Here is a 14,754-nt window from a genome sequence, read left to right as displayed (position 1 = left end):
GGGGGCATCCGTTACAGCCAGACGCCTCAGATCAGCCGCAGCCAGTCGGCCGCCTACTACCCGGTGTCCGAGCACGTGCTGGAGCGAGCCAATGCCATGCCCCCCTGCCAGCTGGGTTCTCCTGAGATCCCCCATATGGTGAGACGCCCCGTGAGTGCCAACACCACTGAGATGAAGCAGCACGTGCCCACGCCCCGGCCGCTCATCCATTCCCAGAGCGTCGGCCTTCGCTTCTCCCCATCCAGCAACAACATCTCTACTGGATCCACCTCCAACTTGGCGCCCAGCTTCCGGCCTTCCTCCTCCATTCAGCAGATGGAGATCCCCTTACAAGCCACATACGAGCGCTCCTGCGACGACATCTCCCCCATCTCCCCCTCCCAGGGCGGCGGGGGGCTATACCAAGGCGAGACCACCCGCTCTCGGAACACGCCCTTCATGGGCATCATAGACAAGACGGCGCGGACTCAGCAGTACCTGCATCAGCCCTCGCGATCCCGGGCCATGACCTCCATGGACTCGGCCATCAGCCCCACCTCGCCCGGCCAGCTGGTCCAGCAAGGCTCCACCTACAGCCCCCCCGCCTCGCTGGGCAACATCGCCTACTACAACAAGACCAACAACGCCCAGAACGGACACCTGCTGGAGGAGGACTACTACTCCCAGACCCCGCCGCAGTCGCTGGGTAAGCTGGCCAACGGCTCCCGAGGCAGCGGCGACATCCTGGAGCGGGTCAGCCAGGTGCCCACCTACCCAGACGTGAAGGTGGCGAGGACTCTGCCCGTGGCTCAGGCCTACCAGGACAACATGTACCGCCAGCTGTCACGTGACTCCCGGACCCAAGGCCCCACCTCCCCCATCAAACCAAAGAGACCGTTTGTGGAGTCTAATGTGTGATGGCCCGTCTGTGACTGGAGGGTTGGACTGGGATTGTTAGCGGGAAAAAAATACTTAACAGCAGATGTGGCCCGTGTTTGTGTGACGGACGTCTCAAAGAACTCACGAGAGGCAGATCCAATCAGAGGAAACCACACAGCCGGCACACACACACACACACACACACACTAGGGTATTAGACATTATCTTATATGAAAACATAACTAACAGTGAGAAGTGATTATTTCATTGTCATATTCCGCACACAGGCAGGATAAGAGGAGGGTTCTGAGTTCAGATCTCATTCTAAATCAAAGACCAGTGCACTTCCATAACGCTGCGTGGCCCCGACACGAGCGGCCACGGCGGGTGGGACTGTCAGAGTGAAATTCCTGCTCATCGGACTCTACTTGTGGACTCTGTATCCATCTTCTGTTCTTTCAAAGTGTGCTCTTAACCAAGGTTGCTAGTAGGCTCTATTCTATGTAATACAATATTATATGTTCAATACTGTACATTGCTCAGAAAATACAAACGGCTCAACAACTCAGTACTTAGAGAAAAATGACAATATTTATAATTAAGTTATATATTGTACATAGAAATAAAACAAAACATAGTTTGCATTTCGAATTTTCTTCCGTTAACCCTGCCTCCGTCTAGTCATACGTGGAAGAAACGACCAGTGAAAGGAACGAGGGACTCAGACTAACTTTGAATGATATGATTACCTCTGATGTGTCAAAATAAAACAGATTTTTGTTGTGGTTTAATGCAAGAACGTGCGCTAACCTACAGATTATTTTTTGATAGATCCTTTTTCTTGAAATGGTTAAATATGCCCGCTATGGTTTCCTGTTTTATGTCTTGTTTTGTTAAACCAACCGTCCAAAGATCTTCAGTTTACAGTGAAAACAGAAAAAAACAGCAAATCCTCACACTGGAAGAGCTAGAACCACCGAATGTTTGACATTTATGCTTGAAAACTCTTAAAGACTCATTTAAACAGACATACAGCTTCAAATCCTACCGAGAATATCAATTTTGTGTCTATGCACCTTTTTAAGTCTGAAAACACGACCGCTACACGTAGTTTTGGATATTCTTTGTTGATTTAATCCAGTCATTTAACCAAACTCTTAGGTTTCAGATGCGTAACCTCTGATGTTCTGTCCTCCTCGTCTCCTTAATGTCTCACAGAACTTACGACATGCTGTGCTACGTTGGATGTTAAACCAACTGTCAACGCCTTAACCCTCTCTGCCAGTAAACGCATCACGTGCTTAAACATCTGACTCTAGAAACAGCTACAGCATCAGTTGTTCCGGCTTCTTTCGACCTCGAATCTTTGGCTGAATGATGCAGATCAGTAAGAAACAAGAGAATCCTGCGGCAGGTGATTTTTATCAGGCGGCAAACGAGCGTCAAAGTTGGCCTCTGTCCCTCCTTCGTGCTAGTGATGGGTTAATATAGGCAGTGCTCAGCGACTAAAAGCAAGCAAATGCATACACGACCACTGTCACAGACGTTTCCCTTTTTCTTCTGCATCGTTTTGTTTCCTTTTCACCGTTTTTATTCAGCCACTTCTGCACTAAAAATGCCTGTTAAGTTCTTAAAACTAAGGGTGCACTTTATGTACTTACTTTGTTGTTGCGATTGTTGAAATTTGGAGAACGTGGGTGTGTGACCGCTGATACCAGACTATCATAGACACTATTGTTATTATATGATTTGCAAACGCAGTGATGAATGACAAAATGAAGAGCAAGCAATGTTTTTAAAAACCGGTGAAGATGTATAGACTTTCTAGCACAAGTTGTATATACTGGCTCAGATATTCCGCTCCGTCCAGCTCGGGTCCGTTAGATAAGCAAGTCTGTTTCAAGAAGCCAATCATACTCAAATATTCCACATTATTTAAGAGAAAAATTTCCATTAAAGTCCTATAAATCAGCCAGTTTAATCCACCGGCTTTGCACACATATTGAAAATAAATCTACTTCAACAAAGACTGAGATTTTAGTATCCAGACACGCAGAGTTTGAGTGGAATAATGAGAATATTCAAGTTATTTATATATACGTGGGAAAGGTTATAGACCATTTGTCTGTAACATTTTATTTTGAAAGTCTGATTAAGAATATCTAAAGAGAGACGGTTCTTCCTGTCTCCTGCTCGTCCTCACGTGCTACCAGAGAGATACCCTACTTATCTTTACAGAAATGAAGGTATAAACTGTATTATACTTGATTTAAAAAAAACAACTTTTTCAGTTGAGGATATTTGAGGGTGTATGGTTTCAAAGCTGTCTGTGTATACTAGTTTGCTGTAAATAGTCCGATGCATGTTCTATTCTTTCCATGAGCTCAAGCAGAAACATGTATAGCAGTGTGTCTGGTGTGCGATAAGGAGACCGCTCCCCCTGAACTATCCTTATCATTTTTCCTTCAACCTCACCAGACGAAAAGGTTCTTTTATTTTATTTTAATGTATTTGCTTGCTGAGCAGAGTTCTCTTGTCTGTAAATGTGAGCTTTCAGATCGCTGTGATAAAAAGTTTAATTAAAAACAATAAAAAAGAATGTGTTTTTATCTCATGATAACTGATTGTAATCTGTACAGTCAAACATGTACTGGAGGGGGAAAAAAGGACATATTTATAAATGGTTATCAACTGAAACACGCCCTGCATGTCCGTCCTTTATTTTACCCATTGTGTAGCATTTTGGATGATTTTTGTCCACAAAATATAACAGTGTCAACAGATTATCGAACAACATAGGCACAATTTTGACCACTCATTCTCACTTTATTGACAATGTTCAAGTTCTCAGACGTATATTTAGTGCATTATCAGAAGTCTGAGGTTTGAAACATTCTCAATAAAGTGCCTACAGATGGTTGGCATTGTGCAACATTTATATTTTACTCAACTTTTCTTGTGCTGAAAGATAGCTCTCACTTGAAGCATCTTTTATTCCAGTAATATATCACATTGTCTGATGCATACAGCCTTAAGACGGCACTTTTCTTACAAATAACCTCCAGCTATGAGCCTGCAACTTTGCAAAAATACTGTAGAATTTACAATAACACTTATTGTAACTACGCTACATTGAAATTCTATAAGAGTCCCAACACTTAAGGCAAATGAAAATTCAAAGACGTCACCATGGAGTACCTAAATAAAGCTTTCCGTCACAGCAGCCCCAGAACACATCAGAGACATTTTAAAGTGTTTTCAGAAACTCAGAGGGAATCGACAGTTCTTGGAAGTGTGAAAGACGTCTCTAACGTGTGGAGGAATTCATCTCTAGTCCTTTCTCTTCTTGTGCGTGACGAGGTGCACCAGCCCGGGCACGAGCACCATCACGATCTGAGGCACCATGACGAACTTGACGAAGAACAGTCCATAGAAGAGGCCCTGCGGTTGGACCGGCAGCGGCAGACGGTTCACGTGGTACAGACCCATGGAGGAGAAGGCCAGAGACAGAGCCCTCGGAGCCCACGGCAGCGACCATCCACCGGGCTTCCAGTACTGAGCCAAGCCCAGACCCAGGAGGGCCCCGCAGTCCCGAGTCAGAGAGGAGAACGGCAGCGTTTCCAAACGGATCCACTCTGCACGGCTGCACCACTTCTTAGCCAAAGCAATAGACCTGCAGAATGAACGGAAAACGTCACTGAGCTTTTTGTGCACTTTAAAGAGCCACCATGCAGTAAAAACACTTTACCAGGTGACATCCACTCCCAGCTGCAGTAAACCGGCGTAGAGCATCAGAGCACCGAGCAGCAGACCGATGCTGAGGCAGAAGAAGAACAGCAGGGGGCGCCCTTCTGGGACTCTGCGGCTCAGAACGATCCCCAGAACGAGGCCTGATGAGAAATATTCAGTCATTTGCAATAAAAGCACACATTTCTGTTTGTTTTTTTTACTTATCAGAGATGTTTAACCCTCCTGTTGTCCTCATTTATGGCACCACAAAAAATATTGTTCCCTTGTCTGAAAAAATTCCCCAAAAGTTTCCCTTAAAAGTTTTGTTTAAATAAATCCCCAAATTTGGCAAGAAATAAATATTTAAAAAAATAATAAAAATTATAAATGTTTTCAAAACATTAGTAAAAATCTTCCAAAAAAATTCTAAAAATATCTAAAGTGATTGCATACATATCGGTAAAAGTTATTTTTTTTTTTTAAGAACATTCACATAAAAATCAACCAAAATCCAGCTAATTTCGCTGTACAATGCTGCTCTCAGACCTGTAAAGGATCCAGCGACGACCTGGTGAGGGAAGTGGGCGAGGATGAAGATCCTGGAGATTCCAACTGCTACCAGCATCACCACGTAGAGCAGGTAGGGAGCAGCCGATAGCACCACGCTGACGGCAAAGAGAAACGGAGAGTTGTAAACGAATTCTGAACTAAAATAGCACATCTGCTGTCTTTAAAGGGGCCTACCTGTGAGTCCGGGAGTACAGGAATGACCCCAGCGAGGACACCACCACCCACCACACTGCTGCCGACACCATCGTATGTCCTGATGGACTTCCTGAGAGACAGACGCCAACTTTGGAGCTCTGACTGTACAATGAACCAAGTGTACCGTCTATGACTCACAGCAGTTATATCTGCCCCTGAGGACATCTCACCTGGGCCGGTTTCGCAGGTGGAGGACACCTGGTGAACTTTGGGTTGCTTGTTGACAAACAGGCCTGACTCACCGATCCACCAGAACGGTCTTTCTCCAAACAGCATCCTGAAGAATAAAAAATAAATAAAAATCACACCGAATAGCAGTAGATGCATTCATGGTAATGAAGGTATATATATCAGCATATACAGATTGTACCATCACAACTATCTGTGCTGTTTATATTTTAGATATTAACCCTGCTGTAGTGTGGTATCCAAATCTCAGGAGCTGCAGGTTTTTGATGAAGGTAAAATGTGTCTCAACACACCATTTTATTTTTATCCTGAAGCACTGTGGTGCTACAGAGACGGCCCGGCCTATAAATCATATTTTCAAGGCATAAGGGAACATTACTGCTCGGTGCAGACAGCAGCAAAAATCACATCATCATTCTTCTCTTCTCGTTTTCCAGTGGAAAGGAAACACAAAAACGGCTCATATTGATCATATCTGTCAAAATATTCACACTTTCAGCTCTACGTTTCTAAAATACTTTTTAATGTGTTGTTCTACATCAATACTTTTCCCTCTGAATTGTAAATCTACATTACTTTGTATGCTTATTATCTTTATCCTACATTTCCAACCAAGATTTCATTATTTTATGGCATCTAAGAGGTTTGTTCTAACAAAAATATGGTAAAAAAAATGGGTGTATAGTTTTGTTAATGTCATGTGTATAACCCCAAAATGCAAACTTGTGTCCAAATATTTATGTACATAGATTAGTTACACTTGTTATGACTGCTACCAGAAAACATCCACTGTAACTTCTATTATTGTTGCTGCTGCTTCTATTGATGTTGTAAAGGGGCTAATAAACGTAAAAAAAAAAGTTTACTTCCACGATTGCAAGTTCTTTTTTTGTTCAATTTTATTTTACAGTCTTGTCTCTATTTATGCTCACAGAACCTGGTATTAAAATAAGTAGAGTCTGAAGGCTGTCTTGATCAGAAACAACTAAAATCTGAAATATTAAGCGGTATGCTAAACAAAATCATATTGTGATTATTCTGTCAGATTTTTTATTTTAAAAATGATGACGACAGAATTTTTGCTGCAATCTGACAAGCATATGTCTAAAGAATATGAGGACATCTGTGTAGCGTCACAATGCTGTATTTCTAATTGTGTTTTGACACATCAGAATGAGAATCCACTTTATTGGTTGAGTTGGTTTTGACAGTCAAGGAATTATTTTTTTTTGTTTTCTGTGCCTAATAATGACAAGTAGAAAGATATAGATAAGGTTAAAAGATTGAAAATAATTAATTGTAATAAATTCGGGTGCAATTCACATCTGTAGTAAATGTTAAGTAAGTTCTGTTACAATTAAAATAAAAACACAGTTCTGCAAAGTAAATGCAGTAAATAAAGTATTAATCGTTATAATGTTAAGTGAGAAATTTGGACAGATTGTTGAGGAATGTGCAGGTTCTTTGCCTGGAAATGTGCAAAATCTCACAGAATGTAGTGTAAACATCTTGAAGTTTGCAAAAACGACAATCGTACCCATTGTTCATGTAGTAGAGCGAGGTAATTTACATTTTAAATTATTTTAAAAATCCACAACCTGTGATTTTGATATTACACCAAGTCATATTTCCATTTTAATAATATTTCGATTAATTCTTCAGTCCTTGTATCATGGGAAAACGCTAATGTCTGCTTTATTGAATTGTAGCCAAAGGTTCCGCAGATGTCGGTTTCACCTCGGGCAGTATAGTTGGTTGTACCGCGCTGCTATTCGCGGAAGTTACAACGTCAACGGCTAAAATAAAGAATTGTGTCCATATTTTATCGTTGTAAATAATTACTAGAAGCAGAAAAGCATTTATGATATTACGTTTAGAAGTACCACTGGCTGGTTTTGATTTTTAAAAAGTTTGCTTAGCCACATGCTAACAGTGTAAATGCTAGGTTGCACGTTAAAAACCCTTCCTGCTACTTCAAGATTTACCATTTAAACACCAGGTTCAGCCACTCCGACACGGCTGCGACCCACAGCACCGTCACTCCGGCTCGTTTGCTGATGAAATATGTGAACGGAAAGAATAGCAGAAAGGCGGCTTTTGGGTCGCCAATGTGAGTCACAACGAGCCAGAACTTCTCCTGGCTCCTGGTCCTCTCCTGGAGACTTTCCGCCATCCAGACGCCTTGAGTGTAAATCGCCTCCATTGCTACGTTTTCTCCCAACACAAGAAAATCAAAACGAAACCCTGGAAGCTGTGTTCGGGATGAGAAGAGTCTGTCTGCACCGAGAAGGCTCCTTCTTCTTCTTGTTTTACGGCGGTTGGCATCCAGCTTCTTGGTGCATTATCCGAGAAGGCTCCACATTTCCGGTCGCATATTTATAGCATTTTTTAGAAGTTGCCACAATAGATGATCACTAAAGTGCACAAGTTTCGATTTAAATGCAGAACTTGCAGCTTTAAATAATGATTTCACTCAAAATATACTTAGAATTTAAGAGGGTTTTTACTAAGACTTGTGTTAAGCGACATGAAATTGATTCGCCTTTACTCATTGTGTTTCGAGCCATGCTTTTATTCTGAAGGAGGTGTGCACCGATACACGGAAGTGAAGTATTCTGTGAGTGCCGGGAAATTGTTGGTTATCGTTTGACGGTCGACGTCGATGAAGTTCCGAGTACATGTTGCATGAAGAAGCCTGGAATTAATTCCTTGATAATTTGCACTTGGACAAACTGTGTAATTATCAGGTAAAATAATAATGGAATCATTTGTAATGGCCTTTGTGGTGATGAGATCTACGCTACGGAGAAACATGCAGTACCGCTAGGTATCCAGCGGGGGACGCTGTGTGATTGTACGGCAGTTGAATGGGAGACAAAGCCACACCTTTAAAAATCGACTGGTAAAATCAGACGTGTGGTCGATTTGCAGTTAAAGCATTTTGAGGACAGTATAGTGATATAAAAAGAGGTTAAACAGATTTTCATTGAAGAATAATTCATCGTATCGGACAAAACGACCACAATACGACGTACTCCGACACGCCCAGGCTCCGTCTTTCTACGACATCGCGTCGCTTTACGTAAGGCAGGCGCTCCGGTTTCCTGGCGGAGAAGATGGCGGCTCCTGGACCGGGGGAGTATTTCAGCGTCGGGAGCCATGTCTCTTGCCTCACCTGCTTGGGCCAACGTCTGCAAGGAGAAGTGGTCGCGTTTGACTACCAGTCCAAGATGTTAACTCTGAGTATCCTTTGTCTGTTTCGGGCCGCGGATGGCTCGCTGGCCTGCCTGGCTGCAAGGGCCCGTAGGGTAACCGAAAATATGTCAAATAGTGATCCGCGCAGGCGTAATTGGTGCTAGCTGTGTTCCATATCTTTGTCCGTTTAAAATATTTTTTAATTTGCCAGCTAGCTGCCCATCCATCTCAGATCTGGTAAGGGCTGTGTTGGTGTTGCCCGTTCGTTTAGTGGTTTCACGTTATCTGCCGGGGAGTGCATGTGTTTTGAATCCACTCATTGTATGCCAGACCTCAACATGGATCACTATCTGGCAGCGGATCCCAGTAAGGGCATCATGGCTGTGTGCTCTCAACAGGCACAAACCGTTGCTAGTTAGCGGGCTAACCGACGTGCAGTGCATCCCGCTCCGGCTCTTATTTACCTCCCGTAGTTTGCGGCGCCGTTACTCGGAGGTGCTAACGGTCATTTTTTAAAAAGCCGGGGATGAATGGACACCGAGTACCCGTCCACGCTACGTTCAAGTTGCTGTTAGCTCCCCTCGCTAGCATGCTAAGTTTCGGTCAACCCCACACTGCTGGCGCTACTAGCTCCGCTCAATTAACGGTATTCGCATTCTCGGGGCTTATCAGCTGGGCTTTCTCCTCTGCCTCGTGTGAATCTGGTGTCACTGGAATATCTGGATGGATTCTGCCACATGTGCTTGTTTGGTTTCACCGGGATTCAGCATCTTGTGTTAATTGCAACCGACGTTAGCTCGCTGCTGGTGGACATGCCTACACCCATTCAAAGGAAGCGTGTGTGGATGGATAGTGGAGGATTTTGAGTTCTAGGATCATCTCATGACATGATCAGACATTAAGATGTAGTTTAACGTGATCAAGATGTGGAGATCAAACGAATGGAGTTAGTAAAGTGGGGATTTTAGATAGTTGGATGTGCAGGCCTCTGGGTTTGTATTAGCCCTTTAGACAATTCACTTGTAATAACGTTGTATTTAAGCTATTTGGCTGTCAAATTATTCTTTAATCGGTCAGACAATACTGTAGAAGACCCTGGACATTCATTTGGAGCTTTATTTTACATTATGGCTGCACGTTATTGGGAACAATTACATTGTGATATGAAAAATACAGGAATTTTTTTTTAAAACATTAACTACCTATTTGGAAAGAATTTTTTATTCTGCAGTGATGGGGGTGATATTTGTAGGGAAGCACATATTTGTTAAAATTTTAAAAAGTAAAGTAAAACACAGTTTGGAAGCTTTCTCATGTGTTCTAACACTGGGCCTCAGAACTGGTTTATTTTTGCTTCGGATGGCATTCAGGTCTGACTTGCATTTGTCATGCAGAGCTTTATGGTGCTGATTTTCAATGGTCAAGCAAGTTGTGTTGTTTTGTGTTGCGAGAAACTGCCCACAGAAACCCGTTTTTGGTGAATGTCTTGCTTTCTGTTAGCAGAACTATTCACTTGCATCGGATCTTGTTTGAAAGAAAGTCCTCCTGTTTCATTTTCTCTTTCTTTTTCTCTGACATGAGAGTCTGCATGTCAACAAGCTCCATGTCATTTAAATAGCTGTATATCCAAGAGCCCTTAAATTGGAGGAAATTACGTTCAATCAGACAGACTGCTCTTGTATATTAGTCATGGAAAAATAGAACTGAGTAAGTTTCTTTTTCCAGCAAACGACAAGTTGCAGCGTGATGTGAGTGAAACTAAAATCAGGCTGATCTTCCCCTTTTCATGTTATGCTGGATATTGAAAGCTTGTTGAATTTCTTTTTTAACATTCAGGTAAAATTTCCTGCCCCTTATTATTGTTATAACACACTTGTCTTCTATATTTTTGCATTAGTGTCTCAAACAATCACAGTGCGGTTTAGCAGCTGATATATCTGTAAAGCTTGCTGTTAATCAGAATCCTGCTATCGGGGCAGATGGGATGGATTCTAGGGGTCAAGGACAATCGGTGTATCTGAAAACTAATTTTGCAGTATTCTCCTCATGTTGATTGTCTTTGTTTTTGTCTAAAAATGTCATCCCGGGACACTGATGTAGGATTTCACCTGTTACCGCCGTGCTTTATGATCCAGAACCTGTGGCTCAGCTTAATTTATTAATGTGGCACTTCATAAAATAAGTCACAGTTAATTGTGGACGGAGACCAAGCCACTAAAGCCGCCATTACTGATTTAGTGATGTACTCAGCTGAGGACATTATTCACAATGGCTCTGGGCTGTATGTATTCATATGATGCCAACAGGCCTCCCCATTCATTCATTCATCTGTGGTCTCTACAGGTGGCAGCACTGCCTTCGGTGGTCACAGGCTGTAACTGGCACTACCTCTCACTGTCAGCGTTGGGCAGCCGGCGCTCTCTGTAAGCGTCTCTGTGCAGCGTTCAAGTCCTTCAGCTGTCTGGTGACAACAATCTTTTCTGTTCTGTAAATGCCTTGACTTGAGTGCCTCCACAGAATGTGCTTCCTCCAGCGGTAAGCCAAACCTCAACGACGTCATCCTGATCAACTTAGCCTATGTTTCTGAAGTGGACATAATAAATGACCGCACCGAGACTCCACCCCCACTAGCATCACTGAATGTTAGCAAGGTAAGTCCTGTTTGGTTTCTGTGCGTGTGCAGGTTTGTGCCTGGATTTGGACTGACAACAGGAGCAGTGAAAACTCATCAGTTAGTCTGGGCTGTGACTCGGTTTAGGGTTTAGTGGCTCCCAGAAGCTTAACCTTCACAAGATTGTAGGCCAGGATTGATCAGGACGGTTGCACACGTTTTTAATATCACAAAGGATTCTTCCTCTGCAGCGCTCCTGAAATCTCTGCCTTTGCATGTTGATGATTTTAAAATCCCTGTTAAATATTTCATGTGTAGAGCAGACTATTTTTCTCAAATGAACAGTAAGCTGAGCTGTGAAGTTTTCACTGCAACACACATTCTGCTTTTTCATTCATTCATTCAGTTCTCGGTCAGTCTTCCAGTGACTGACCACATGAATGCAAACGCCTGCTAGTTAGCGTGTTATGTGATGTTTTCTGACTTTACAAGTAATCAACAACCACCTCAGTGCTCCTACAAACACAGAATTGACCCTCAGTGATGGATTTTGGTGTGCTGAAGGCCCTGATGGATTTATAGTTTAGCCTGAAGAGATGGATCTGGACTAGTCAGCCTGTGGTGACATGTTTGGTCTAGAAATCCAGACAAGCAAGGATCCAGACCCTGAACTTGGACACAGTAGCAATTTTTAAAAGATGCTGGTCTTTATAGATGCTTTATATATATATATATTAGTAGAATAAATTGCTGGTGTGAGCCTGACCCTGCTGATGTGTTTAAGGTGGTTTAATGCTGGGATGAACTCTGCCCTCTCTGGTCCTCAGAATGAGTGAACATGTGAAATGTACATTTATGGAGTTGAGCCACTGCTCTGATAACAAAAGAGTCCATTTTATAGAGGCTTGTCTGAGGAGCCAACATTCTGAGCAATAACTGCTTCAATCCAAACCTAAAAAAACCAAACTGCACCGACAGAATCCTGAATTTTTCTCACTGCAGTAGAGAAAAGAAGCTGTTTCGATTTGAAAGCAGGCATTTGATGTTAAGAATGTGTTTTTTTTTTTGTTCTGTTCAAATCTCCACAGCTTGCCAATCGAGCACGGACAGAAAAGGAGGACAAGCTGTCCCAAGCCTATGCAATCAGTGCCGGGGTTTCTGTGGAGGGCCAACAGCTATTCCAGACTATTCACAAAACGTAAGAACTTCATCCTGCTGCTCATCAGGGCCACCCGAGTACTTTATGCCATCAATTATTGACGTACTGCACCTCAAAGGTCTTCATGGTCCAATCTAAAGCAACCTATGGACCTCCTACCTGATCCTACTAAAGCACTAAGAAACCAGAAGCCTCCATCTGAAATAGACACAAGAATATTCAAACCTGATCCACAATCAGACCTCGTTTGTGCCAGTACTTGTATGCACATTGGTGATGGTTCCAGCATCCCTTTCACAAATGATTGTCCCTCACAAATTGCAGCTATATTTGTGATGTTTCCTCCAATACCTAAGCACTGGTTGAAATAAAAAAAAGGTGCTTCTATGGATGATAAACGTCAAGTTTCCCTCAGCTTAGTTATTCTCTCCACCTTAAGGCTTACTCCTGCAGGAATGATGCTACACTGCAGAATTACAGCAGACTCTCTGCAGTGAAGCAGGACTCTGTTCATTGAGACAGAATCTGGACTCTGTCTGACACGTCCTGGGTGTTGTTATGGGCGCTAAGAGCAGAATGGATTCACCAACACCTTTAATTCCCTGTCCAAATCAGGAAGTCCAAACAAAATTCAAGAGTACTAGAAAACAAAACCAAAAGTTCAGCAGAAACATGCTGCTGTTTTAGGCCAGGTTTCCACTTGGCAAGACTTTTTTTTTTACACCGTCAGCGTCTTTCCTTTCGATTGTTCATGGTTTTTGTGCAGCAGCTCGGATTACATTTCTTTGAAAATCCCCCCAGTTTTCAGAAAACCCGTACACTTTCTTCCATCAAACGCTCCCCAGCACCTCTGACTCTTTATCCAGAGAAAAATGCAACTACACTGAACACACCCATAAAAGTGTAGTTTTGAATCACATAGAAAGTAAAAACTAGAATATGTTGCTGTGGAAATAGAAGTGCATGAGATTTCCCACAAATGCGACAAACTCATTTTGAGGCGTGCCTTACCTCTCACCCCTCCCTGACTGCTCCACAGATTATTTCTTCTATAGTTTTATCAATTCAGATTTTAAGAAATGACTGAAATCTCTTGCATTCCACATAGCTGAGTCGGGTTTCTCCTGACTAGAGCAGACTCCAGATCAGTTTTCAAGGACATTAAAAGGCATAAAGTCTCAATGTGATCTCAGTATATTACAGTACAGAAACAGTTCTTACACTATCTTGATTCAAGCTTCTTTTTTTTGTTGTAGCTGTAAAAACATGATGATCATAGGTCCTTATTTAATCCTTGAAGCAACCAAACATTCCAGTATTTTCCTTCACATCCGTGGCTGTCTGTAGGAAATACTAACTTTTGCGTCTAATGTTCATGCTCCGTTTTGTGCCGTGTTTGATGGTATCAGTTTTTAGTCTCAGATATCTGATCTCAGGCCGTTACTGGACACCTGTGTGGGTGTTTTCCTGCTTTGAGGGACAAATGCAACTTCAGTCAAAGGTCACACCACGATTTAACGACGGAACTATTTTTTCTTAATTTTTTGATAGTTCAAGGTCTTTAAAACGTGGAAAATGAAAATAATTTAGTTGTTTGAAATATGAAACCCGTCTGTGTTAGATGTAGTTTCACTTTCAGTTCAAACGTCCTCATTGTTTAACCTGCTTAAATTAATTCAGTTCTTTTTTTATTCAGATGCCACCTTTTGACAGCATAATAAAGTCAGACTTTCTTAGGTGTTATGATTGAACATTTAACATGGAAAGCCCATATAGAGCTGGTTAAAACAAAGGTTTCACAAACCATAGCAGTGTTACATAAGGTCAAAGAATCACTACATAGTCGCGCTTTGTTTCTGTTATTTAATTCACTTATTGTTCCATATCTGACATATTGTATTGAAGTGTGGGGAAATGCCTGTTAGACTTCTACTGAACCGCTCTTCCTTTTACAGAAACGTGCCATTCGAGTCGTTAACGGAAGCGGATACAGAGACCACATAAATCCAATATTTGACAAATTGAAATCTTTAAAATTTAACGAATTGGTTGAATTTAATCTTCTCAAAACAACGTATAAAGCTCACAAAAAAAAACATTGCCAGAGAATTTGCAAAACAGATTTAAAAAGAGAGAAAGTTGGTACAAACTAAGAGGAACCGAAGTCTTTTTGAGACCTGAAACGGGCACAAAAACAAAAGAAAGATGCATCTCAATCCAAGGCGTCAATCTGTGGAACAATTGAGTT

General features: G+C 42.2%; 3 protein-coding genes across 3 annotated transcripts in view; 2 read left to right on the top strand and 1 right to left on the bottom strand.

The window, feature by feature from the left end:
• The window catches only part of tanc2b (tetratricopeptide repeat, ankyrin repeat and coiled-coil containing 2b), a 157,492-nt gene extending 154,025 nt beyond the window's left edge, over positions 1 to 3,467 (top strand). The window contains 1 exon segment of the mRNA XM_051939743.1: positions 1 to 3,467. Coding sequence (XP_051795703.1) covers positions 1 to 897 — 897 coding nt within the window. The 3' untranslated portion in view covers positions 898 to 3,467.
• A 72-nt stretch (positions 3,468 to 3,539) lies between these two features.
• g6pc3 (glucose-6-phosphatase catalytic subunit 3) lies at positions 3,540 to 7,929 on the bottom strand. Its single transcript, XM_022191384.2, has 6 exons — positions 7,527 to 7,929; positions 5,523 to 5,629; positions 5,332 to 5,422; positions 5,134 to 5,252; positions 4,607 to 4,748; positions 3,540 to 4,531 (listed from the first exon to the last, which is right to left on the bottom strand). The coding sequence occupies exons 1-6, from the start codon at positions 7,742 to 7,744 to the stop codon at positions 4,189 to 4,191; spliced, it is 1,020 nt and encodes a 339-aa protein (XP_022047076.2). The 5' UTR covers positions 7,745 to 7,929; the 3' UTR covers positions 3,540 to 4,188.
• A 633-nt stretch (positions 7,930 to 8,562) lies between these two features.
• On the top strand, positions 8,563 to 12,603 carry lsm12b (LSM12 homolog b). Its single transcript, XM_051939742.1, has 3 exons — positions 8,563 to 8,784; positions 11,254 to 11,387; positions 12,436 to 12,603. The coding sequence occupies exons 1-3, from the start codon at positions 8,658 to 8,660 to the stop codon at positions 12,547 to 12,549; spliced, it is 375 nt and encodes a 124-aa protein (XP_051795702.1). The 5' UTR covers positions 8,563 to 8,657; the 3' UTR covers positions 12,550 to 12,603.
• Positions 12,604 to 14,754: the final 2,151 nt, after the last annotated feature.

The sequence above is a fragment of the Acanthochromis polyacanthus genome, chromosome 19, assembly GCF_021347895.1.
Source record: "Acanthochromis polyacanthus isolate Apoly-LR-REF ecotype Palm Island chromosome 19, KAUST_Apoly_ChrSc, whole genome shotgun sequence".
NCBI lineage: Eukaryota > Metazoa > Chordata > Actinopteri > Pomacentridae > Acanthochromis > Acanthochromis polyacanthus.
Note: the sequence above shows the minus strand (reverse complement) of the source record. Positions and strands in the feature narration are given on the sequence as shown.

What these genes read in the sequence shown, in the direction of transcription:
- g6pc3 (XM_022191384.2), bottom strand. Translation starts at nt 7,744, where the DNA reads ATGGAGGCGATTTACACTCAAGGCGTCTGGATGGCGGAAAGTCTCCAG. An exon ending in CTGTACTCCCGGACTCACAG is followed by an intron (nt 5,253 to 5,331) that starts GTAGGCCCCTTT and finishes CTTTGCCGTCAG; the next exon opens with CGTGGTGCTATCGGCTGCTC. An exon ending in CTGGGAGTGGATGTCACCTG is followed by an intron (nt 4,532 to 4,606) that starts GTAAAGTGTTTT and finishes TTCATTCTGCAG; the next exon opens with GTCTATTGCTTTGGCTAAGA.
- lsm12b (XM_051939742.1), top strand. Translation starts at nt 8,658, where the DNA reads ATGGCGGCTCCTGGACCGGGGGAGTATTTCAGCGTCGGGAGCCATGTC. An exon ending in GTCCAAGATGTTAACTCTGA is followed by an intron (nt 8,785 to 11,253) that starts GTATCCTTTGTC and finishes GTGCCTCCACAG; the next exon opens with AATGTGCTTCCTCCAGCGGT. An exon ending in CATCACTGAATGTTAGCAAG is followed by an intron (nt 11,388 to 12,435) that starts GTAAGTCCTGTT and finishes AAATCTCCACAG; the next exon opens with CTTGCCAATCGAGCACGGAC.